This window comes from Balaenoptera borealis (assembly GCF_965194805.1).
Source record: "Balaenoptera borealis genome assembly, chromosome: 15".
Lineage (NCBI taxonomy): Eukaryota > Metazoa > Chordata > Mammalia > Artiodactyla > Balaenopteridae > Balaenoptera > Balaenoptera borealis.
In genome coordinates this window covers 69,293,931-69,317,691 of record NC_138871.1, presented here as the reverse complement: position 1 = coordinate 69,317,691, position 23,761 = coordinate 69,293,931, and the positions used below count along the sequence as shown (strand labels likewise).

Below are 23,761 nucleotides of genomic sequence, written 5' to 3'. Positions count from 1 at the left end.
TCATTTTATAACTACATTAAAAAACTTAATAACCCTTTGTTTATTTACCAAAGCCAACTGAAACAGAGACTTATGAAACCATTCAGAAGCAAACCTTCTCCAATTGAAAACGTGACAAACATAATTTGGATATACTATATGAGGAGAGCCACTGTCATTAGAAACAAAACATTTAAACTGTTTTATTTGAAACAAACTTTCCCATTTGGTGTACTTTTCTTCACCAACAAACACATTGAGTTATTTCTTGAATATCTTTGAATGAGCAAGATAGGAGAGCACTGAAAGAGAAACAATCTCATGTAGGTAGATGACATGGTTTTATTGTAACAAACTAGGGAGTGACCTAAATAGACAGCCCTGTAATCTAATCACAAGAAAAAAAAAAAAAAAAAGAAGAGCCACAGATCAACTCTTCAAAAATTAGTCATCCTTTGTGACAGCTGCCCATCCAACTTTAATTGTCTTATAGTTAAGTTATACAGTTAACTCCTTCAATTACTAGGCATATATTTTATTTTTTTTTATGGTATAAGAAAATGTATTTTCACAAGATATTAATTATGTACCAATAAAGCATTTAAACTAAATACAACACTTCAAAACATTCTGCACAAAGAAGTTACAGATCACATTTATTTAATAACAAAATGTCTAGTTCTTTAAGAAAATATTTTTTAAGAACTTACTGCAATAAAATTTTCCAACCAAAGAAAAAAATATTAAACAAATTATGGTACAAGACATCATAAAACTTATTAATGTAACAAATCAGGCAGAATTTTGTGCTAGAAACAGAATGGGGGATATCTAAATAAAACAAAAAATGGGTATTCATAAATTTCTGGTTAACTGAGGCTTAATGTTGTTAAAGACCGGGAGTCTTTAAGCTTCAGACTTTGTTTATAAAAATAAAAAATTCCCCAAACATTAGCAGCATACTACCTCAGCACAAGTTTTTTTTCCCTTTACAATTCAGAATGCTGCTGTTCATTTGTCAAGTATATGAACAATATCTAGTTATTTCATTAAACTTAACCAGTATTACCCTTCGGATACTGATTCTGTTGCATTATTTTTTTTCCCAATGAACCTAGAACCTATGCACACTTAGATAAAAATCGGTCTTAGAAATACTTTATTCATGAATAATTCTACACATATTCATTGAAAGCCTACATTTCCAGGCCTAGAAAGAGCAAGACAGACACCAGGCCTGCCTACAGAGAGCTTACCATCTAGAATACAGCAAGCCAAGCACTGGTTTTCAATCACTACGAGCCTTCATTTCACCTTTCAAGATGTGCACAGATACTGATGTCCTCTCTAAGGGCAAACAAAATCTTCCCTTATGCATTATCATTCTTTAGATTCTCTACGGGGAATTTTGAAATCTGTATGTTGACAAGGCCTCTGCTTTGCTTTCTCTGATTGCCTTCTGCTCCTTATAACAATGTCAAGTATTTCATTTTCCTTTCAGTTCTTCCCAACGTAGCCTCTGCAGTTTTGTCTATCCAGTTTGGCCTTTTCTGTGACACTCTGTTACAGCTTTCTGCTCCCCTTCATTTTTGTTTCTTTCCTTCTTACTAGAAGCCTGGTCATCTGGGCTTCCCCATCTTCCTTTCCTAGCTTCTTATTCATTCTAGTAACTAATCTTAACACTTCCTTAAATGTTGGGTCTTCAGTAAGTAGAATTAGTGAGCATTTCAGTTAGCATTTCCTTGAGCTCTGTTGTGAACATCACATCGTCTTTACAACAATACTTTCTCCCCGAACGTTATTTAGAAATATTATCCTAATATTCTAGGATATTAGGATTCCTGTTTTAAAGGTTTTTTAAAAAGAGATCAATAAAGGAATGCATAATTCAGCAACTGATGCTTCTACTTCAGTCTCAATTAAACTCTTTGGCGTGGGATACCAATGTTACACATAAGGGGCTAGATCAAAAATTCAATTTTTGGCTCTTTGAATTTTCAATTAGCATTTATAAGAACTCAAGAAGTTTAAAACTTTAAAACAAGCTAAATGATAAAAAGGTAGTTATTCATTGATGTGATCCTTTATCATAAACGATATATAATGAAGAATTCAACTATTTTTGTGTCTGCAAGTCAGATGCTATCAAGCAAACTGCCACATATGGATTGATAATCTCTTTTACATTTTTAACTCAAAGACAAATAGGAAGATTCAGTAAATTTTAATTTTCCAAATGTTCTCAGAAAGAATGATCAGAAGCATCCTCCAGTTATAAGACACGGGTGGATAATCCATTTACCCCCAATGAACTACCTGTGTGTGCTGTGAGGTAGTAATGTGATCTTCCCTGGTGATAACACCCTCAACAGAGAAGCGTCCCCTCTTCACATGAAGAGTGTGAATAACAACAAGGGACAGAGAGTCACCTTTCATTACTTCACCAACTACTGGTGTCTTCATAGGATTTCAAATGCCTGGCTCCAATTTTACAACAATAACAATACCAATATTTATTCTGGAAGGGGATTTTATGTTCCAAGCAGCAGATATTAACAACTTCCGACACAATCTCTAGGAATTATTCCCAGTTCTGAACCGTGCTTTAGAAAACCATTTCCAGCAGTCTGTGCAAGATTTACTCCTATTCCATCATTGGTAATAATTGCACCTGTTGCTGCAGGAACTTTAAATTCTTCTGCTGCAAACTTTAAGACTGCTGTAAAAGGTGTACTTTCAGGAACACTGAGTACTTTGTACGGCAGCTGCAGGTCCGACGTCAGTGTGATCTTAAAGGAAACCTTCGACATGGTGCAGCCGGTCTGGGCAGAAACCCCACGCTAACCTAGGCATTTATTTTGTGATCATTTTACCTTGAAGCATATACCAGAGAGTTTCCTTAAGAGACAATGTTCCACTGAGAGAGAGAGAGAGAGAGACAGAGAGAGAGAGACAGAGAGAGAGAGAGAGAGTTGGGGGTGTCAGAAGTGGGGGAAGGGGGAGGGTTTTGGCCAAGGGCAGGGGAAGAGGCATTTGGTTATACCTGGCTTTATAATTTGGGGGGCTAAAATGACTGAGGACATGCCTTATGGCTTAGCTGATCACTCTGGTGCTTGATTATTCTCTCATATGTGTATTGAAATGAAACCAAAAGTAAATCCTAAGCAAAATTCTTGGCCCTGCCTAGGTGTATACCAGGTCTGGCTCTGTACTGACAGGGGTGGCCTCCTACTGATGCATGTGTCCTTGTCTGGTTTCTCAGTATCCTTGAATTAAGCTGACTACAAAAGTCTATGACATTCGATATACAGAATGGCTGCCCTCAAGGTACATCTAGTAAAATTTAGAACTTACTGCCATTTAAGACTATTAAAGACTTGATTAAGAGGAATCATATTCATGAAAGGACAGCCTGATGAATGTTGATTCATTCATTTATAAGCTATCCTGGATTAGTCAAGGCAGCAAAGAGCTATATATCACTATCACAACCTTCACACTTGGCTACCTAAACCTATTCACTTTCACACCATATTGGCTATTGGCCAATATCAAGAGGCATATAAAACATCCCTATGAAAGTCTGTGCTAAAAGGAATCATGAGGCTGCTGTTCACTGTGTTCCAAAGTGCCTTCTTTGAGGACACTCCATAGGGACATCTTTCTGGTCTCAGCACAGTGATAGTTGGGTTCCTCTGAGCACTAATCTGGCCCAGGTATTTCCTGTCAGTAAGTACAAATAAAATCATGATTTTATTAAGACCCTAAATCATGATTCCCCAAGTCCTTTACAATCAGGAAGTCCGGTTTCCCTCCACAGACATTTCTGGAATTACCCAAGGATATTAACATGCATGTTATGCCTCCCTAAGCCCAGTGGTATGCTGGTAAATGTTTAACAACCAGCTTCCTGGTGGAAAAAGCTGATAGATTTGTAACATGTGCTAATTTCCTTGGTATAAATACTCCTCTCACTATGGCCAATATAATATCACTGAAGGGGCTTCCCTGATGGCACAGTGGTTAAGAATCCGCCTGCCAATGCAGGAGACACGGGTTCGAGCCCTGGTCCGGGAAGATCCCACATGCCGCGGAGCAACTAAGCCCGTGTGCCGCAACTACTGAGCCTGCACTCTAGAGCCCACGAGCCACAACTACTGAGCCCACGTGCCACAACTACTGAAGCCTGTGCACCTAGAGTGCGTGCTCCGCAACAAAAGAAGCCACCGCAATGAGAAGCCTGCGCACCACAACGAAGAGTAGCCCCCGCTCACCACAACTAGAGAAAGCCCGTGCGCAGCAAGGAAGACCCGACGCAGCCAATACATACATACATATATACATAAATAAATAAAATTTATAAAAAAAAAAAAATCACTGAAGGTAGAGTTGGAAAGAGATGCATAGCAGCATTTCATTATATAGCATTTCCACCAAACAGATACATGTTAACAACCTTTAGACTATACATAATAGTAAAATGTAGCAGCATAAATAGACTGTGATGAGTCTTGAGCAATAATTACCTCTGTTTTTGTTATATTTATTTGTAAGTCTATATAATTTACTTTTCAAATAATGACTCTAACAACTGGCTTGCAAAATTCCCTGAAAGTTTAACAACTGGCTCTCATGAGCCAGTGTAAGCTGGCTCCCACACACCACTATCTAAAGCCACACTGGGTTGGGAGTCTAGCTAATAGTTTGCCCTTTAGTCTGTTGGATTAACAATCCTGGTCTCATCAGGAGCAGGACCTTAGCCTGATCCTTTTCCTAAGTCTTGCCACATGTCCAGAAGGAGAGGGAGGCAGTTTCCTACATGCAATCAGAACCCCTCCCTGCCAGTCCCCTGCTCTAAAGTCTGCTGGTCTCCAGGCTCAGGTGCTCTACAGAGCTGCTGCCCACCACACATTGGTGGTGTTCCACCCAATGTCTCCTACACCACTGGCAGCCTTCTCGTGTCTCTGCTTCCAAGCTGCTGACTTCCCTAACTGACAACCCCCATTCTGCCCATGGACCACTGCTCACACTCAGGCCAAGAACTTCCTGAGAGTCAGTATCTGCCAAGTGAGGCTTCTCTCTCTTTGGTACCCGCCTACCATTGAACCTCATCGTGGCTCTGACTGCCTCTATCGCTGCTGCTGCCTGCAGCACTGTCTCCTCTGCCCTCTGGATCTCCACCTCTTACCTCTTCCTCTGCCCTCAACCTCTTATCCACATTTTAAGGTCCAAATAAACTTTGAAAACTGAGATTCACATAAATGTGACATGAAAAATCACATAACAAAGTAGGATGAAATGGAAGTGAAGAATGATCCCAATTTTACAAAATGGGTATACATCTATCTATCTATTCCCTGCTTTTAGAAAGTTCGCTGTATGCAACTTTGCTTTTATGAAAGACCTACGTATCTTTTTCCGCTAACCAAAAGAAATCCAAAGAGGATTTTCATTTTTACAAAAAAAGGCGAAAAGTAAAAATAGTGTTTAGCGTTAGTTCTGCAGCAAGCTATTACAGAGGAAATGCACACATCAAGCACCGCCAAGTTCCTTCTCTAGGAACTATACTCAGCATCTCAGCATCAGGCTGCCATAACTTTGAACTGTGTCTGTGAGCATCTGTGCTTTATCTCGATTTATTTTGTGCACCTGTTAGCAAGATGTGTCCTAGGGTAATTGCTTCTTTGCTTTATGACATTTCGCCTTATGAAAAGTTTCATAAGAATGCTCTACTTTCAGATAGGGGAACTACACCATATATATGTCTATATAAATAAGTATATTTATAATATAATTATATTATATATGATATAAAATATATAAATATGTATTCAGAAATAAAACAGAAAAGTGGTTATCTATGGCTGGTGAAATTATAAGTGATTTTTATATTTTTTCTTTGTTTTCCAATTTCCTTCAATAAATACGTTTTATTCTGGGGGGGGAAAAAGGCTGCTTTAATGGCAACTCTGACTTGAACTGATATGAGGCAAAATGCAGTCTTTATTTACCTTACATGACATGGATAGTCATATGATTTTCTTTAAAAAAAAAAAATTAATGCTTCAGTTTATAGTGAGCTGCCCCAGAAGCTGCTGGGGTGTTAAGTAATACATAGTATATACACTAAACTTCAAAATCTGAAGACGTCTGATTCTGAATTCTTATATAATATTTTTGGAGGGGGATCCCACAGGAAAGTTGGTTGGGCCCCTAGTGATAGAGCTCTTTCATTTTTATAATAGTCCCTTCTTACCCAGGATTCTAAGGCACTAGAAACCCTGGTGGGGTGGGGGTGAAGGGGCATCTCCATCTGCAGGCAGTACCAGACAGTACTCAGAACCACCCTCTGAGCTCTTCTGACTCCCAGAACTCTGCTGAGACCGGCCTCTCTCTGCCCTCCTCCACTTGGGGTGATTTTCTCTAAGATGCTCACTTTCTCTCCGTGCAATCCAGTTTCCTTTGGGTGTCCCTTGTCCCTTAAATATATCTGCATATATATAAACCCTAATTGAGGACAGGGTTCAAAGTTCTTTCTCACGGGGTCCACGGGCCCCATGAAAATGGGAGGATAAGAAGACACCTATTTAAGTGTTCTAAACATTCTGTTACTCTTTTAGAGGCTCATGGAAGAGATTTGGGAAAGTGGCATCCAACTCCACAAGCTGGTCTATTCACGTCCCAGTTCCAGCTCAGCCAGAACACTTACTCCACTTGCTATTGATTGGTTGCAATTTTCCTTGGTTGGTAGAAAGCTTAGAATCATATTTGTGACTTATCCCTAGCAAACCATAGGACCTTACACCATGCATTTTACATACAATACTGCTGCTTTTATCTTATCTTTCCCACTCTTGGTTTTCTGTTGTGCTCTTTTTCTCTGTACATATTTTTAATTTATCCTACTGCATGTATTTACATAAGTTACTTTAAATCCCTTCTTCTGGAGTAAAGCAGGGTATAAATAAATGGTCATTAACAAAAGAATTTGATGAGGATCCGTTTCTTCACCTCTAAAGGCCCTAAGATGAACTGGTGGCAATAAGAGTCTATGAAAACTACTCCAGACAGGATCACCATTATAGCTTGTCACCTGTTCTGTGTTCACCACCAATCCACAAGCTAAATCTTGAAATGGAGAGAAAGCTAGAAAAAAAGGGATCAGGAAATCCTATCTCTGTAAGTCAACTGAACCATCATAAAGCACTTAATTGGATAATGCTTTTTCCCCAAAAAAGCTATGATTTCTGTTCTCGACATTTATGTTGTAACACATGCATATTTAAGCATCTCAGTTCACATGCACTGAGAGGGAGTATATCACAATTGTTGAGTGCAGACTCTGGCACTAGATGCCTGGGTTTGAATCCCAGATCTGCCATTTACTTGGGGTTAGGTATTTAACCATTCTGTCCTTCAATAAATTTCACCTACAAAGTAGAGATAATAATAGTACCTAGGGCTTCCCTGGTGGCGCAGTGGTTAAGAATCCGCCTGCCAATGCAGGGGACACGGGTTCGTGTCCCTGTCCGGGAAGATCCCACATGCCGCGGAGCGGCTAGGCCCGTGAGCCACAACTACTGAGCCTGCGCGTCTGGAGCCTGTGCTCCGCAACGGGAGAGGCCGCGACAGTGAGAGGCCCGCGCACCGCGATGAAGAGTGGCCCCCGCTTGCCGCAACTGGAGAAAGCCCTCGCACAGAAACGAAGACCCAACACAGCCAAAAATAAATAAATAAATAAATATTTATTAAAAAATATATATTAATAGTACCTACCTCACAGGGCTGGTGTAAGGATTAAATAAAATAACATATGTACTACAACATTTAAAACAGTGCCAGAGCACATACAGGGATCTCAAAAATGTTAGCTATCATTAGTGATATGTGAGTGGGAGAAGCACTACCTTGAGCTTGAGACAGCATCTTGTTTGTGAGTTTCTGGACAAACACCTGAGGAATGAGTGAAGACTTTTGGTCTGACCACTTCTGAGAACAGGCCAAAAACTCTGGCTTACCTAGATCCTTTGCGTGGCTACTCTTCCCCTTGCTTTTCTAGAGGCAGAATTCTGTGGTGGAAAGAAGAGGTGGGGAACCAACCTTCCTGAGCCTCCGCGTTTCTTTGTCCCTCTCTTCTACATACCAGATTCGGTGGTAGCTGCAGGCACAAAGATAAATTGGGTTTACCGTGTAGGAGCTCACGGTCGAGTGCAGGAGATAAATGCAAAAACAATTACAAGGTAAGATGATTAAGCAATATATAATGAATGTATTTTTCTTGTTGTTGTTCAAAATGCACTGTGGAAAAGCAGTATCCACAGAACGGAAGATGTAAGATATATGAAAGCACTCTATAGAAGGCAGACAACGGTACCCACGTAAAATATTATTGCTGACCCTCCCAGGGCCCACTTTAACTTATTTCACCCAGGGACACTTGGGCAACCAACCTTGTGGAACCGTAGGGTATAAAACCCCTTACATGCAACGTCAAACTGTTCCAGCAGAGTAACGCCTTCTTGCTTTCCAAACGTGTAAACCCAGTTTCAAACATGGGTAACGCAGTCCGCATTTCCCGCTTACCGGGAACGAGGAATTGCTTGCAAACCAGGGACTAAAACCAAGAAAAGAAAAGCAAGGCGGGAAGAGCACAACCACATCTGCTGAGCGCCCGGGGCCCGGGCAGCTGGGAAGCGGGAAGGTCAACGCTGCCTACGCGCGCTCTGCGTAATGGGCGCTTCCCCAGCGCAGCAAACCCTGGGAGCCTCAGGGGCGCCGCCTGCGCAGCCGCGAAGATTCGGCGCAGTAGAAGTGGCGAGAGAGGGCGACGCACCTGCGTGAAGGCGGTGGCGCGGCGGCGGCGGCGGCGGGAGAACCTAGTCCAGTGCGATTGCGCGGAGGCCGCGGGCGAGGCGGGGCCGCGAAGGAGTGCGCCTGCGTGGAGGGCTGCGTGGCGCGGTGGCGGGGAAGGGCGGTGGGAAGTGAGTGGCGGTGCGGGAGGGGCCGTCGGCGGCGCTGGTGAGCTTTGCGGAGTTGGGCGGTGCCGAGGAGGAGGAGGAGGAGGAGGAGGAGGTGGTGGGGGCTGGGTCTGACGCGGCCCGGTTCTTGGGGGCTCCACTTGTTTATTTATTTATTTCTCGTGGGTACCTCCAAGTGTTTGCGCGTTCCACTGCTTGGTGGGAAGGGGGTGGGGGGAGGGCCCGGGGAAAGGGGGAGTTGGAACCGGGGTCGAAACGCCGCCTGATTTGTAGGTGAGGGAACGCCGAGCGGTCGCCGCAGCGTCCGCCGTCGAGAAGCCCTTGTTCCCGCTGCTGGGAAGGAACGTCTGGTGCCGACAAGATGGCGGACGGGGAGCTGAACGTGGATAGTCTCATCACCCGACTGCTGGAGGGTGAGTCGGGGCCGGCCGGCCGCGGGGAGGGGGCGCCACTCTCAGCCCTCCTTGTCCCTCCGCCGCCGCAGGCCGAGGGGACCCCCCTTCCCGCCCCGAGGCTGCCGCCGAGGAGGGGGCGAAGAAGCTGGTGGGCCGGGGGGAGCGGCCTCCGGGAACACGGCCGAGGGGAGGCTGGGCGTCAGGGGCTGTCCGCGCGGGCAAGTAGTGACCCCGCGGATCTTCGGGGACCCGCACGGCGGCATGCCGGCGGGGGTGCCGGGTGACCCTTCGCGAGGAGGGTGCTGGGATGCGTGCTCCGGGGCATTGTACGCCCGTGGGACGTGTATTTCTTCTCTGTTCTCTTTGTGCCTTGCCCTTGGATGCCTCTGTTTCTTGTTACCGGAGTGAATTAAAAAAATTTTTTTCTCCTTGAGATGACTGTTTGATCTGTTCGGCATTTTTACATGATGCTACAGGACAAATTCTATTCAAGGAGAAGATAACGTGAGCGGGAGTTGAGTCCCGCCCATGTATTATTTAGTTTTAAAGCATAGTAAGCCAAAAGTCTTTGACCGAGCTGAAGATGCACGCAAGAAATATGTAGACACGTTTGCTGAAGTGGTTGGTTTTCGGGTTTGAGATTTTTAGCAGATTTGAGCAGGATTTAATTTCTGCACAAACTTAGAAAAGGTCGATTGTAAAGCCTCTCTTGTGTTTAAAAGATATTTACAAGTCTTCGCAGCTTTTGAAGTTTCTGGGCCCTTCTGTTTTTAATTGGATAGTTTTATGTTAGGGTCGGGGATTGAGGGAAAGGGAAGAGATGGAGAGGCCAGGATATTATTCAGTCAGTCTCTGTCTTCTGCCAGTGAATCCCTTTACCCTAAAATTTGCGTCATCACTAGCTGCTTTGTGAGTGTGTAGGAAAGAAATTACGCCATTTAAAAAAAAAAATTATTGTTCTCTCTGTCAGAAACCGTGGAAGGATTACATATCCATTGTTACTGGCTTTCAAATTTCCTGAAGATAATTGTTTGCCACAGTGAAACAGTATGTACTTACATTTGGAAAATCATCACAGAAGATTGTGTGATTGGGGGGCGGAAGGGAGGGCGCTAGTTCCTTTTTTCAGCCAAAGTGTCGGTATTTTATCAGTTCTCTGTGTACCCGTTGTGTAACAAACTACAGTATACTTGCTCCAGATGTGAAAGCCTTCCAGCAGTCTAAGACTGAGTCTCTTAAGACTGAATAAGAAGCAAAGTTTTACCAGGAACTCTTGTTTGCTTTTTCCTTTACTATGAAGTTATTCTTGGGAGGCCCCCTGGTGCCTGCAATCAGTGTTCACTGTTTAAGACTTTGTGGACTCTTAACAGATGTGAACATCTTACTGGGTCTGTGAGACATTTGCTTTGAAAAAGTGTATGTATTTTTTGTAATTATGCATTGTTGTAAGACAGAAGTGTAGCTGTTTAAAAATTTTAATATCTTGTTAACTTTGGGGGAAGTTTATGCTCACCATGAACTTGGCTTGTAAATTTAAATATTTAAAAATCTGATGCTTGTATCTGAATTTCTTTATTTTTATCTTACATAAACCTACATATTTATATACTATATAGGCATAAAACACAGTAGACTTAGGTGTTTTTAAATCTTTGATATGGGATCTTTTAAGTCAGATGCACCTTTTTAACATTATAGGTAATTAAGAATCTTCACTAGTGGATTGTTCAAGGTTGTTAGAGAAAAGACATGGTGAGGAAAATAGGCTAAGTGATTCTGTTTGTTTCTGTGAATTCAAATTACATACGTGTTTGGTTCTTGTTTTGGATGATCATTTTCCAGACTTTTTCCCCTTTTAAATTAGCAAGCATTTATTGACCTGCTTTGTGCCAGTCACCAGGAATCCAAAAATAAGACACAATCTCTTCACTCAGGGAACTCCAAATCTAAACAAGTGACTTTCAGGCTTTTTCAGCCCGCTCTCTGACAGTAAAGAGTATCATTACTTGCTTCTTAATCCCGGGAAGTATGTTTAGTTTTGACCGTGCCTCCCTGGGATTCTTAAATTCTCCTCTTCTCCTTCCCTTTTCCAAAATCTAGACCTGTCCAAAGACATCCAAACAGACTTGGATTTTCTAATAAGTAATTGTTTTTAATCTTCAAATAAGAATTCTTTTGTCTGTCTTGATTTTCAGTGATGTTACATGCTAATTAAATTTAACTCAAATTCAAGTAAAGCTGCTTAGCAGAATAGCTATAGTTAGGTTTTTTGCTTGTTTGTTTTTAGTATTAAATGAAAATATTGTACAAGGGAGGGGAAATCAGCAGGACTTGATCTCTTTTAAAATGTTGACTGTAGTTCCATAACATATTCTTGATTTTTTTATTACATCAGATTGCCAGTCAGCTATAACCCTTTTAGTAACTTTTATTACCAATCAGCTATAACACTTTTAGTAATTTTATGAGTTTCTTTGTGTTTAGGTGGCCAAATGATGTTCATTTCCAAAGTGCCTTTTACATTTAAATTTTTTGTTATTATTTAATGCAAAACAGTATACTAATTTATTGTTTGGATAATGCATGTTCCTTCAGTATATTTTCTTGAGTTAAGTTTTACTTACCACAAAGCCAAAGATGTCTACCATTCTATCCCCTTTAGTGATCCTGCTACCACATTCTTGTAGTTTATCATAGTGCTTTTGACTGGTTGTTGAAATTGAAGCTAGTTCCTATGGGTATCCTGGAAAATCCAGTAAAAGCTTTTTACTTTGATCAGCAGTTCCAGAAGGAGTTAGGATGGCAGTGGGAGTATAGAGAAATCACCTGGGGAGCTTTATTCAGACTATAAATGTTGAATTTATTTTGGAGGACTTGGAAAAAGGTTGAGTAGAATCTGCTTGTTTGGGAAGAGGGTTGTGTGGAAAACTGCTACCCGATGGTTGAGATTGTGCCAGCTCCGTTCCCAACCACAGACTGTTCACAACAGTTTTATTGAGATACAATTCACATACCATACAATTTCACCTGTTGGAAGTGTATAATTGAGTGGTTTTTAGTTGTGCAACCATCAGTCACCACAATCAACTTTAGAAAGTTTTCACCACCACCACCCTCAAACACAACCCTGTTTTCACTAGCCAACAAATCCCTTTTCCCTTCACCACTCCTCCCAGCACTAGGCTACCCCTGAGCTACTTTCTGTCTATAGATTTTGCCTGTTCTGGACATTTCATCTGAATGAAATCATATATTATGTGGTCTCTTGTGATTGGCTTTTTTTTAACGTTTTGAAAGTTCATCTATGTTGTAGCATGTGTCAGTATTTCATTCCTTTTATGGCTGAATAATATTTCATTGTATGAATATACCACGTTTTATTTGTCCATTTATCACTTGATGGACATTTGAGTTGTTTCCCCTTTTTGGCTGTTGTGAATAATACTGCTATGAATGTTCACGTACAAGTGTTTGTGTGGGCATATGTTTTCATTTCCCTTGGGTATATAGCTGGGAGTGAAATTGCTAGGTCAAATGGTAAGTCTGTTTAACTTTTTGAGGAACTGCCAGACTGCTTAAAGCCTCTTTTCCGATTAAATTGTTTAATTATGACCCAGCAGTCTAAAGATTAGGCAGTTTGAAGGAAGTGCTAGTTGATCTTGGCAACCTCAGCTTCTGCAGGGATAGTGTTGTGTAGACCCAAGGCCAGGTCTGTTAGAAAGAGCAGGTTGAGGAATAGGGGAGATGGCCTGAGGGACTTTCTCTCTTCTCTTGCTTCTTTTTAGATGAGAAGCTAGAGAAGGCATAAAGATGGTACATTGTTCAGAGATTAAGGGATTAGGTTGGTTGGTTGCTTGCTTGGTTTTCCTGTCAGTTAGTTCCAGCAGGTGAGGGAAATTTTGACAGTTTGAAGAAGTAGTCCAGAGTATTTTTATTTTATTCAAAAATACAGAGCTGGAGCTTTTCTGGTAAATGTCTAAACCAAGATTAGGATTTATTGGGATTTAGAAATCTATTTACATTTGAGTCTAGAGACAGGATTATATTAAGGTTTAGGATTAGTGAGGAAGACAGTAAATTTTATCAGGTAGGTTTTTTTCATCTGATGTCTTATTATCTACATTTATCATTTAACAGTATCCATTCCAATAGTATACATTCTCAAACAAGTCTAACAGGTAAAATAACGTCAGTGTTAAGAATGTCAAGATATTTAGAAATAATTAAAATCTCAGTTTCAGAAACAACCTTGATGCTGGAAACCTTGGGCTATAGGGATGCAAGAAGAAATGCAAGAAGAAATGGTTTGTAAATGTCAGTAGGCTTAGCAGTGGTGTGGTGGTGGAGGATAGGGAGTCCCAGTTCAATCTTCTAGGATTTAATTTTGAGTGAATACAAATTTATACCCTCAGGCAGCAATCACTGCTCCTCTAGCAGCTGTAAGTAGCCATTTCAAGGCTTATTCTTTCTGGGAAAATAGAGGATAAGTGAAGATAGGAAGCAGAAAGAGATTAAGGTTACAACTCTTCTTTCTTTTTGTAAACCCTCCACCTTCCCCCAAGATTGAATATGATTACCTTTGAAGTCTTGGTTATTGGTAGGTGAAATGCGGGTTTTTTTTTTTACACCTCATTCTCTGAAATACACCTCAGAGATTTTCCATCTTTTAGATAAAATGAAAATGCTTTAATGGAAATTAAGCCTTTATTCCACAATTAGAAGTAAGGGACTAAAAATGCAGAAACTCATTCTGAAGTTAAGTAAGTACAAATAACTAGTATCTAGTCTTTTCCTAGTTTAATGGAGGAATTCAGTTCCTGGTCTGGGTGGGTACTTGTCATGCAGTAGAAAAAGTAGTAAAAGGACAGGGACAGTTGTCCTTTAATCTGCCTACCCACTATTCACATGTATAGCAAAGTGATTTATGAGGACATACATAACCTTCCTAATAGTCACTGACCTCAGGGCTCTCCCTTCCCAAATTTACCCGCATCTGTGCAAAGACAAATAGAGGTATTTACGTAATCTGGTGGGAATGTTGCCTTTGGGTCTTGATATACGCTGGCACTGTGTAATTTGGAGGTTTTGACTCAGTTTATTTCCCTATAAAGGAATTTAATCCTTAAAATGTTCATCAGACTATGCCTGAGTTCCCATCTAGTCAATTACCAAACTATTGATCAAAACATTTTCTTGCTTTGAGCGCTTGTCTAACACCATTTTAACTTTTGCCTTAATCCTACCTACTATTTTCAAGATTCAGAGAAATCAAAAGTTACTTTTCATATTAAAAGAAATTTAAGGACATCTATTATATAGCTTTCTCTAATATTTAGCAGTTATTATGGCTCTTTTTTATTTTAAATAGTAAACTGAGAGGGAAACTTTATAGGTACTTGTAGGTTCATCTGTGTTGTTTGAATATGTATCAAATAATTGAGCCAAAGTAGTGAAAGAAAATGACCAGGCTTCTGGAGTGAAAGTGAGAGAAAGATCTAAGTTATATAATGACAGAAAGGAACATATTTTATGAACATCAGACCTTAACTGCAATAGTTATGTGAATCCTGAAGGATAACAGATATATAAGCAATTAAGTGTTTATTCTAGGTACTTCAGTAAGTATTGATACAGTGGGGGACCATGTTTATACTCGCTAAAGGTACAGGTTCTGCATGTATTATAATTTCAGCTCTTCCTCAGTTTCTTCTGCATTTTGAAGATGATAATAGACCTGCTTCATAATGTATCTGTAACAATTAAACTGGTAGAACGCTTAGAACATAATAAAAGCTCAGAAAATGTTAGCTACTGTTATTGTTTAGTATAAACCTGAGTATAAAGTAATAGAGGGCTTCTTATGCTGCTGAGCCCTGGACCCTCCTCAAAGGAGTTTTTGAGAAGGCTATTTCTTGTGGGGAGCTAACAGATGTGCCCTCCACATTGTTTGTTGCATACAACCACTCTTACATAGTATGTATGTATGTATGTATAAAAGATTTCTTTCCTATTCCCATTATTCAGAATTTATAATCTGGTTTGACATATTAGTGTTGGTGCTGAGGGGGAGAGATATTTTTAGGCAGAATTAAATGGTGAAAGGTGATTTAAGGAGATTTGGTATATGCTTTCTTTTGGCTAGGGACTAGAGAGCAGTGGGTTTCAAACTTTGAATCTTGGGACTACTTTATACTCATAAAAATAATTGAGGACAATAACTTTGATTTGTGTGAGTTATTTATTAGTACTGTGTTAGAAATTAAAACTAAGAATTTAAAAATATTCTTTAATTCATGTAAAATAACGATAACCTATTCATTTTACAAAATCAGAGTTTGTTTTCTACAACAAAAATAATAGTGATAAGCACATGTCTTTAATGTCTGGTTTTGTAGAAGACAGCAGAATTCTCATATCTGCTTTGCTTCAGTTTGTTTTGATACCTTGTTTTGGTTGAAGTATATGAAGAAAATCTGTATTCTTACAGATACGAAGTTGTAAAAGGAAAGGATTATTTCAATAGCCTTTTTAGATAATGGTGGATATTCTTTAATATTATACCAGAAATCGACAAGTGGTAATTTCTTAAAGGTTAGTTGTAATGTAGAATCTGAAATATTGTTCTCTTACATTAAAATCCATTGATCTATCTTGCATTTTAAATGGATCTTACAAATGACTTTGTAACATGCACTGGTCATTTTGAAAATACTGGTTAAACTGATTTATGCAGATGTTCAAATGTTGACACATTTTATACAACATCAAAAAATTCACATTTGTTAATATTACAGCAAGGTATCAGAAGAGTCCTTAAGTATGAAGAAGCTGTCAAATTCATGGTGTTGGATACAAGGTTTCCAAAATTTTAATTTTCACTAGCAACAAATACTGTCAGTTGTCTTCTTTGAAATGACAGGCTCACTTTGTTCATTTTCAAGAGTATCTGTTAAATATCTTAAGTGTGAATAACCATAGTTTGTCACTTGTGCTTTCCAGTAAAAGAGATGTTCTGTGAAAAAAAGTAGCTAGATCAGCTTGGAACTAAAACAGTCATATGAGTGCTTTTCTTGAAGACAACCATTGTACTTTGATATGCAACAGAAATGCTTCATGGATACTTTCCATTTCATCATGCAGAATATTAAAAAGATGTATACTTGACGGTGGCGATGTAAAAAAATTGATTGTTTTTACTGATTAATCAAGGGCATTTTTAATTGAAACTGGACCTTTTTTGTTTCGCTCTGTGTGGCAATTTAGTGCCACTGATTTGGTTTCTGCTGAGGTGTCGGTGTTTTAGGTGTTTTAATCACCATTGCTTTTGCACCATGCAGATGTCAACACAGTGAAAAAGGGGATCACACTCCTGAGAACCACAGGACTAGGGCGCTCCCTTCTTCTGTTCCTGAAATGTCTAGTCCTCCCCTATATCTGTTAATTTTCTTCTTTACTCATTTTTCATTATCTATTTGTTTACTAGTGTACCTGGAATGATTTTTTAACTTATGGCGATACACAGACCCCTCTGAGAAATCATGAAAGCCCTGGGCCTTCTCAGAAAAATATACATGTTTACGTGCATACACAGTATTACAGTTTGGGTTTTTATACAGAGCTCCTGAAGGCCATCTGTATGCTCAAATCACGTTAAGCAGGCAAACTTAAGATAAATTGAAATTATGGAAGTTGCTTAATTCTTTCATTTAAAACCAAAATTCCCCATTCTAGCCAACTGTAAAAATTTTACTTTTTTTCCTTTTTTGTGGCTTAAAGTAGACTCATACTAAACATGGAGAAACTGCCGTTTCATCTTAGAAAAAAAATTTAGGAAATCTGGATTTATGTTAACTTTGCTGTTGATTAGTATGTAACCTTGAGTGAATCTTTTTGGTAAGGTAGAAGTTAAAATACTAAAGGTTAATGAAGATTACTAAGATTTCATGTGGCAGTTGTAATAGTGGAATTAGGTTTTTTTTTTTCCCCTTGGCATTCTTTCTGTTTTAGAGAAGGCAGTTATTAGTAAGAACTTGCTGGAGAAAATAGCAGATGGTTATTGAAAGATAAAATATAGTGTACACACAACACAGACATGTATATCACACACCATTTGTAATTTAAAAAACAAACCTGCATTGAAAAGGTTTTTACATGAATATGAAATTTGAAAAATAATGATCGAGTATAATTTTTTGTAATCATGAGAAGAAGGGACTTCTTTTGGGGGAAGATAACATTTTGCTTAATTGAGGTTCAAAGTTAGTGTTCTGTATCATTAAAATCAACTGGAAGTGTTCATCTGTTAATACTGATCTATAATGAGATTTTATGTATTTCATCTTGGAAGGTGTCTTAACACAGATAGGTAGGTACTACTGAAACTCAATCCAAAAGCATGTGATTTTAGTTAAGTGATTTTAGTCATCACTTGGAAGGTATTTATAGAATTTTATTAGTCCTCTCTTAATATTTGCCTTTTATCATGTGATAACATTGCACATTAGTCAATTCCAGTGAGAGGTTAGGTGGACGCTCCTCACCTGCACAATTAAATGGATTTTGATTTATTTTGCACTAACACTGAGGTCTAAAGAATGCTGTTAGAACTGTGGTTTGAGCTTAGAAAATAGTGTCCAGTGCAAATCTGTGAGGGAATGAAGATCTCACTTGTTTTAACATTTGACAGCCCTGGAACTGTATAAAGCAACCTGACATTTGCTTGTGATTACAAGCAACATTAGTTGTCAAAGTGACTTAGCATAGTGTATGTTTCACACAAAAGTATTTTTTCACATTTTAATTTTAGGTTGAATTATTAAGAAACATTATCCGGTTTGCAGCAAGATCTAATTTATAAAACCTCAGTGCTCGATAGTAGTGATTGAGGGTGATTCTCACTCAGAAAAATTTCAATATTGGCTCTCAGCTCAAAAAAATCACAATAAAACTTTATCACTATTAAACCACTGAACTGCTGTGTGGTAGGGCAAGTCAGGATAGTCAGCTTTTGTTTCTGACAAACATTTGTGTAACTGACAATGGTTAAGTTCATGAGAACTAATGAAGTACACCATTGATACCACTACTTCAGTAGTATGATAGATTAAACTATTTTTCCACTGAGTGATTGCACCATAAGCTTTAAACACCTTCAGTTTTCACAAGCTTTATTAAATTGTCCAACTAAGTCTTTTCCTGCTCCATGAGTATTTTTACCTCCATCAGTGTTTTGGGTTTGTTTCTTTAGCTTCTTTGAAAGTATTCTTTTTATTTATTTTTTTTATTTATTTATTTTTGGCTGCGTTGGGTCTTCGTTGCTGCGCACGGGCTTTCTCTAGTTGCGGCGAGCGGGGGCTACTCTTTGCTGTGGTGCACGGGCTTCAGTAGTTGTGGCACGCGGGCCCTAGAGCGCAGGCTCAGTAGCTGTGGCGCACAGGCTTAGTTGCTCCGCGGCATGTGGGGTCTTCCCAGACCAGGGCTCAAACCCGTGTCCCCTGCATTGGCAGGCGGATTCTTAACCACTGTGCCACCAAGGAAGTCCCTTCGGAAGTATTCTTGCCTGTGGTTGTCCCACACAGACTATTCATAGAGGCTAACTTTTCAGTCACTTCAAATTCAGTATTGGCTCCTCAAGTAAGCAAAAACTAAGTATTGGCAATATCTGTGAACTCATCAAGAGCCAAGGAAACCACTCAAAATCATTTTTGTTTTTTTAACTGATTATCAACGTTGCTTCCAGTGTCCTCAACCCTTCAAGAACTGTTTTTACGGAAAGACTAATAAATACATAGTCTTAAACAAGTTTATAGTCTCAGGGCATACTTCTTTGGCTTTTCCAAACAAATATGATTTAATTAACTCAACATTAGTAAATGGCTTTCCTCGCTTTCTAATACATGAACCAGTTGGAAGCTTACTTTCATTGCAGCCTCATTTTTATTTTTCTGAAGAAGTTCTGCTGTGATGAGATTCCATTTACAATTAAAAAAAATTTTTTTTGATTGTTACTTTCCTATGAGATGGGAGTGTTGTGATGAAGTGCTTAGTTTCCTAATGTGAACATACATTTTATTCTTTTAGCACAGCTATAATGTCATAAATACAATGCCTAGTCATCTAATTCAGTAACAAAATAATCCACACTCCACTGGGCCTTAGACCTTCATATTTCAATTTTCTTCCTTTGACATGATGAGTATGCACTGGTAATAAAAGTAAAATAAAATGTTGCAGCACAGCAGTAAGTAGACATGGAAGACACTGTTGAGTTATAACTGCATCTCTGCAATTTCTAGTACCCTGGGAAGCAGTGCGAAGCCATGAGGGTGCCCCATGTGGTCTCTATGGCAACTACTCAACTCCACCATTATATTGTGAAAGTACCCATAGGTAATACATAAATGAATGAGAGTGGTTGTGTTCCAGTAAAACTTTACTTATGGACGCTGACATTTGAATTTCATATAATTTTTATGTGTCACAGAGTATTGTTCTTCCCCCGCCTCCCCCTCTAACTATTTTTAAAAGTATGAAAATTGCTCTTAACTCACAGGTCACACAAAAACAGGGATTGGACCAAATTTGACCCTCAGGCCTTAGTGTTTTCCCCCTTTTCTGGTGTAAACATGATTGTGCAGAAAGATTATTTTATCAGGAGCCAGGAGACCTTGATGCTTCCACCTAAGTTGAATGACTCATTCGCTGAGATAACATAGGGGGTTAAGGCCAGTAGCGTCTAGTCCTTGGCAAGGTATTCCTCAAAATTCTTCATATAATCATCTGACTTTCTAGTGTGTGCCCAACGATCATATTTTGTGTACTTCTCTGTTTTCACTTGAGCAGCCACTCCATTGTTGAAGAGCAAACAACACGGGAAATTTTTGAGGGTTTTGATCTTTAAGAAAAGGAAAGCACCAGTGTGTTCAACAGTCACTCCTGGAGGCATAGGGGAATAGACTCCAAATAAGAAGTGGCAGTCTTACTGGACTAAAGAGGAGAGGTGGAAGTCTGGGGCAACTAAAGCAGTTGAAACTTAAGTCCAAAAGAGGAGAGAATCACATAGACTCTAACCTCAAAATCTGCAGTCAGGTCCCCCTAAAGTCATTGATTTCTAAGATACACACGTGCAAGGGAAGATTCTAAGTAAACCAGAAGAAAACAGTGTCTGGGAAGCTAAAGATATGAACAGAGATTCCAGCATCCCCCACAGTACCAACATGGCACAAGGTGAAGTTCAGTCTTTATGAAGTAAGAGAGGCCATATTATACCCTGAGTTTTCTCTTGAGACCCCCATCATGGCCACTCTCCAAGATTGAGGGCAAAATGAAATAGACCAGCCCTCAAGAAAATGTGGGTGAGGGGCTTCCCTGGTGGCACAGTGGTTAAGAATCTGCCTGCCAATGCAGGGGACACGGGTTCGAGCCCTGGTCCGGGAACATCCCACGTGCCGTGGAGCAACTAAGACCGTGTGCCACAACTACTGAAGCCCATGTGCCTAGAGCCCGTGCTCCGCAACAAGAGAAGCCACCGCAATGAGAAGCCCGCGCAGCACAACAAAGAGTAGCCCCCGCTCACCGCAACTAGAGAAAGCCTGAGTGCAGCAGCGAAGACCCAACACAGCCCAAAAAAAAGAAAAAAAAAAAAAAAGAAAATGTGGGTGAGTCCTTGGTACTCTGTCTGCTGCTAAAGGAAGCAGCCCTCCATGGAGGAAGATGTCATATAGAACTAGTACAGTTTTTCATCCATAATCAAATATTTCATTCAGTGAAATACTACAGGAATGCTAACAGGATTAATGGACCAAAAATTCAAGAGGAGAAAAAGGTATAAATCCACAGAATTCACACATTAGAGTTATCACACAGACTTGAAGATAACTGATTTAATATGCTCAAGGTAAAGAGGAAAAGAAAAATTTTATCAGACCTGGAAACTGTACAACTAAAAAAATATATTAACTAAAATTAAGAATTTGGTAGTGCATTTACTAGCAAATTAGAAACAACAAAATAGAGTAGTAGTAAACTAGGGGAAAAAAAGAGTTGAGTAGAAATTATGCAGTGCTGAGAGAGAAAAAATAGAGGGGAAGTACAGAAAGAAAGCAACAGAAGACAATGGAAGGGTTTAACATGTGTAATGGGATTCCCAGAAGGGCAAGAGATGTGGAATAGAGGATATATTAACCAAGAATTTTCCAAAATTGAGAAAGATACCAAAATAAGATTAAAGAAGCTCTGTGACTTCCAAGTGGGAAAAATGTAAATAAAGTCATATTGAGACCCATCATGGACTTAACTCCTAAAATCAAAGAAAAAAAATTTTAAAAGCTCCCAAAGGAAGTAAGTCATTACCCTCAGGACAATAATAAGAGTGATGGTTGATACATCACCTGAAACTACAGAAGCCAGAAATCAATAGAATGACCTCTTAAAGTGCTAAAAGAAAAAAAAAAGAATGCTAACCTAGAATTCTAAATCTAGTGAGCATATGCTTCAAAAGTGAAGGCAAAATAAAGATAGACTAAAACTAAGAAAATTTATTGGTAATAGATGGCACTAAAAAATGCTAAAGAAAATTCATGTTGAAAGAAAATGATCACAGATAAAAGCACAGAACTGCAGAAAAAAATGAAAGATAGCAATAAAGATAAATGTGTATAAATATAAATTAAGACTGTTTAAAATAATGATTGTGACTTGTGGGGTTTTAAATATATGGGAGCAGTATATGACAACTGTAGAGCATAAGTCTGGAGAGTGGTAAATCAGTCAAAAGTGCATATGTTATCTCTAGAGTAAGCGCCAAAAGAAAAAGAATATATAACTAAAGAGCTAATAGAGGAGAAAATGGAATAATAAAAGATAAGCAATTACTCCAAAGAAATGTAAGAAAAGAGAAAGGAATAAAAAACAGGTGAGACAAAGCAAACGACAGGATGGTGTACTTCAACTCAACTTTCCCAATGATTATGGTAAATGTGAGAGGAGCAAACACTCCAGACAAAGCTCAGAAGACATAACCATGTACTGTTTACAAGGGACATATTTTAAATTTAAGGGCACAGATGGGTAAGTAAAAGAATGAGGGGCTTCCCTGGTGGCGCAGTGGTTGAGAATCTGCCTGCCAATGCAGGGGACACAGGTTCGTGCCCTGGTCTGGGAAGATCCCACATGCCGTGGAGCAACTGGGCCCGTGAGCCACAACTACTGAGCCTGCGTGTCTGGAGCCTGTGCTCCGCAACAAGAGAGGCCGCAATAGTGAGAGGCCCGTGCACCGCAATGAAGAGTGGCCCCCGCTTGCCACAACTAGAGAAGGCCCTCGCACAGAAACGAAGACCCAACACAGCCAAAAATAAATAAATTAATTAATAAATTTAAAAAAAAAAATGAGGAAAATACATTATGCACATACTAACCGAAAGAAACCTGAGTTGGCTAAATATTTATGCCAGAAAAAGACTGTAAGGTAAGAAGAATCGCTAGAGGGAAAGAAGAGCATTGCATAATTAAAAGGAATAAATTCAACAGGATGATATAACAATCTTAAATTTTTTAAGTATTTAATAATATAGGTCAAAAACACAAAAAGGAAAAGTTGATAGAACCAAAAGTTTGAAATAGACAAAACTACAACCATAGTAGATTAACGCACCTTTCTCAGTAACTAATAAACAAGAAAAATATCAGCAAGGATCTAGAAGATTTAAACAACACAGTAAAATTGACCTAATTGATACACATGGAACGCTTTACCCAGCAACTGTAGGATATTACATACTTTTCAAGTATGTATGGACACTTACTAAAATATACTGTACCATAGAGCAAATCTCTGAATTTGAAAGAAAAGAGAGATCTCAGATATGTTCTCTGAATTCATTGGTGATAAGCTAGAAATCAATAGCAGATAACTGGAAAATCCTCAGGTATTTAGAAATTAAGTAATGTAAATACTTTCACATATTTTACTGGCTAAAGAAGAAATAACAGTGAAAATTATAAAATACGTTGACCTAAATAATAGTGAAAATATGTGTTAAAACTTTTACAGTTGCAGCTAAAAGCAGTGCTTAGAGGGATACATATAGTTTTAAATGTATATATTAGAAAAAAAGGCTGAACATTAAACTATTTCAAGACAACAGAAGAATAAATTATAACCAAAAAAGGTAGAAGGAAAGATATAATAAAAATAAGAGCAGAAATCAAATAAAAAGGAGATGTATGATTTTTTTTAAATGAAATCCTTGAAAAGATTGGTAAATTGATAACCCCCTAGAAAGACTGATAATGTAAAAAATTTTTTTAATTTACCAGTATCAAGAAAGATAGGAGATACCACTATTAAAGGAGACTAAAAAGATTGAACATATAATGCAATAATGTAATCCTGGATTGAATTCTGTACTG

General features: G+C 39.1%; 2 protein-coding genes and 1 pseudogene across 28 annotated transcripts in view; 1 reads left to right on the top strand and 2 right to left on the bottom strand.

Annotated features, from left to right (window-relative positions):
- The window catches only part of LOC309611857 (uncharacterized protein), a 112,999-nt gene extending 104,117 nt beyond the window's left edge, over positions 1-8,882 (bottom strand). For 3 of the 23 annotated variants that reach the window (XR_014234779.1, XR_014234780.1, XR_014234781.1), the window contains exons 1-2: positions 8,430-8,876; positions 7,998-8,137 (exon numbers count right to left, since the gene is read on the bottom strand). Coding sequence is in view for 4 of the 23 variants with exons in the window: in XM_082356831.1 (XP_082212957.1) it covers positions 8,080-8,137; positions 8,430-8,551 (180 nt within the window). In the remaining 19 variants the exon portion in view is untranslated. Of the gene's footprint in view, positions 1-7,997; positions 8,138-8,429 lie in introns of all 23 variants that reach the window. The other 20 variants (XR_014234784.1, XR_014234785.1, XR_014234786.1 and 17 more) reach the window with 15 other exon arrangements.
- Positions 158-2,858, bottom strand: LOC309611865 (ubiquitin-fold modifier 1 pseudogene; annotated as a pseudogene). The gene has a single exon. The product of its transcript is annotated as a ubiquitin-fold modifier 1 pseudogene (transcript).
- Positions 8,883-8,886: 4 nt separating the features above from the next.
- Positions 8,887-23,761, top strand: part of PPP1CB (protein phosphatase 1 catalytic subunit beta) — a 36,098-nt gene continuing 21,223 nt past the window's right edge. For 2 of the 4 annotated variants that reach the window (XR_014234775.1, XM_082356807.1), the window contains exons 1-2: positions 8,887-8,997; positions 9,231-9,370. Coding sequence is in view for 3 of the 4 variants with exons in the window: in XM_082356807.1 (XP_082212933.1) it covers positions 9,319-9,370 (52 nt within the window). In the remaining variant the exon portion in view is untranslated. The other 2 variants (XM_082356809.1, XM_082356808.1) reach the window with 2 other exon arrangements.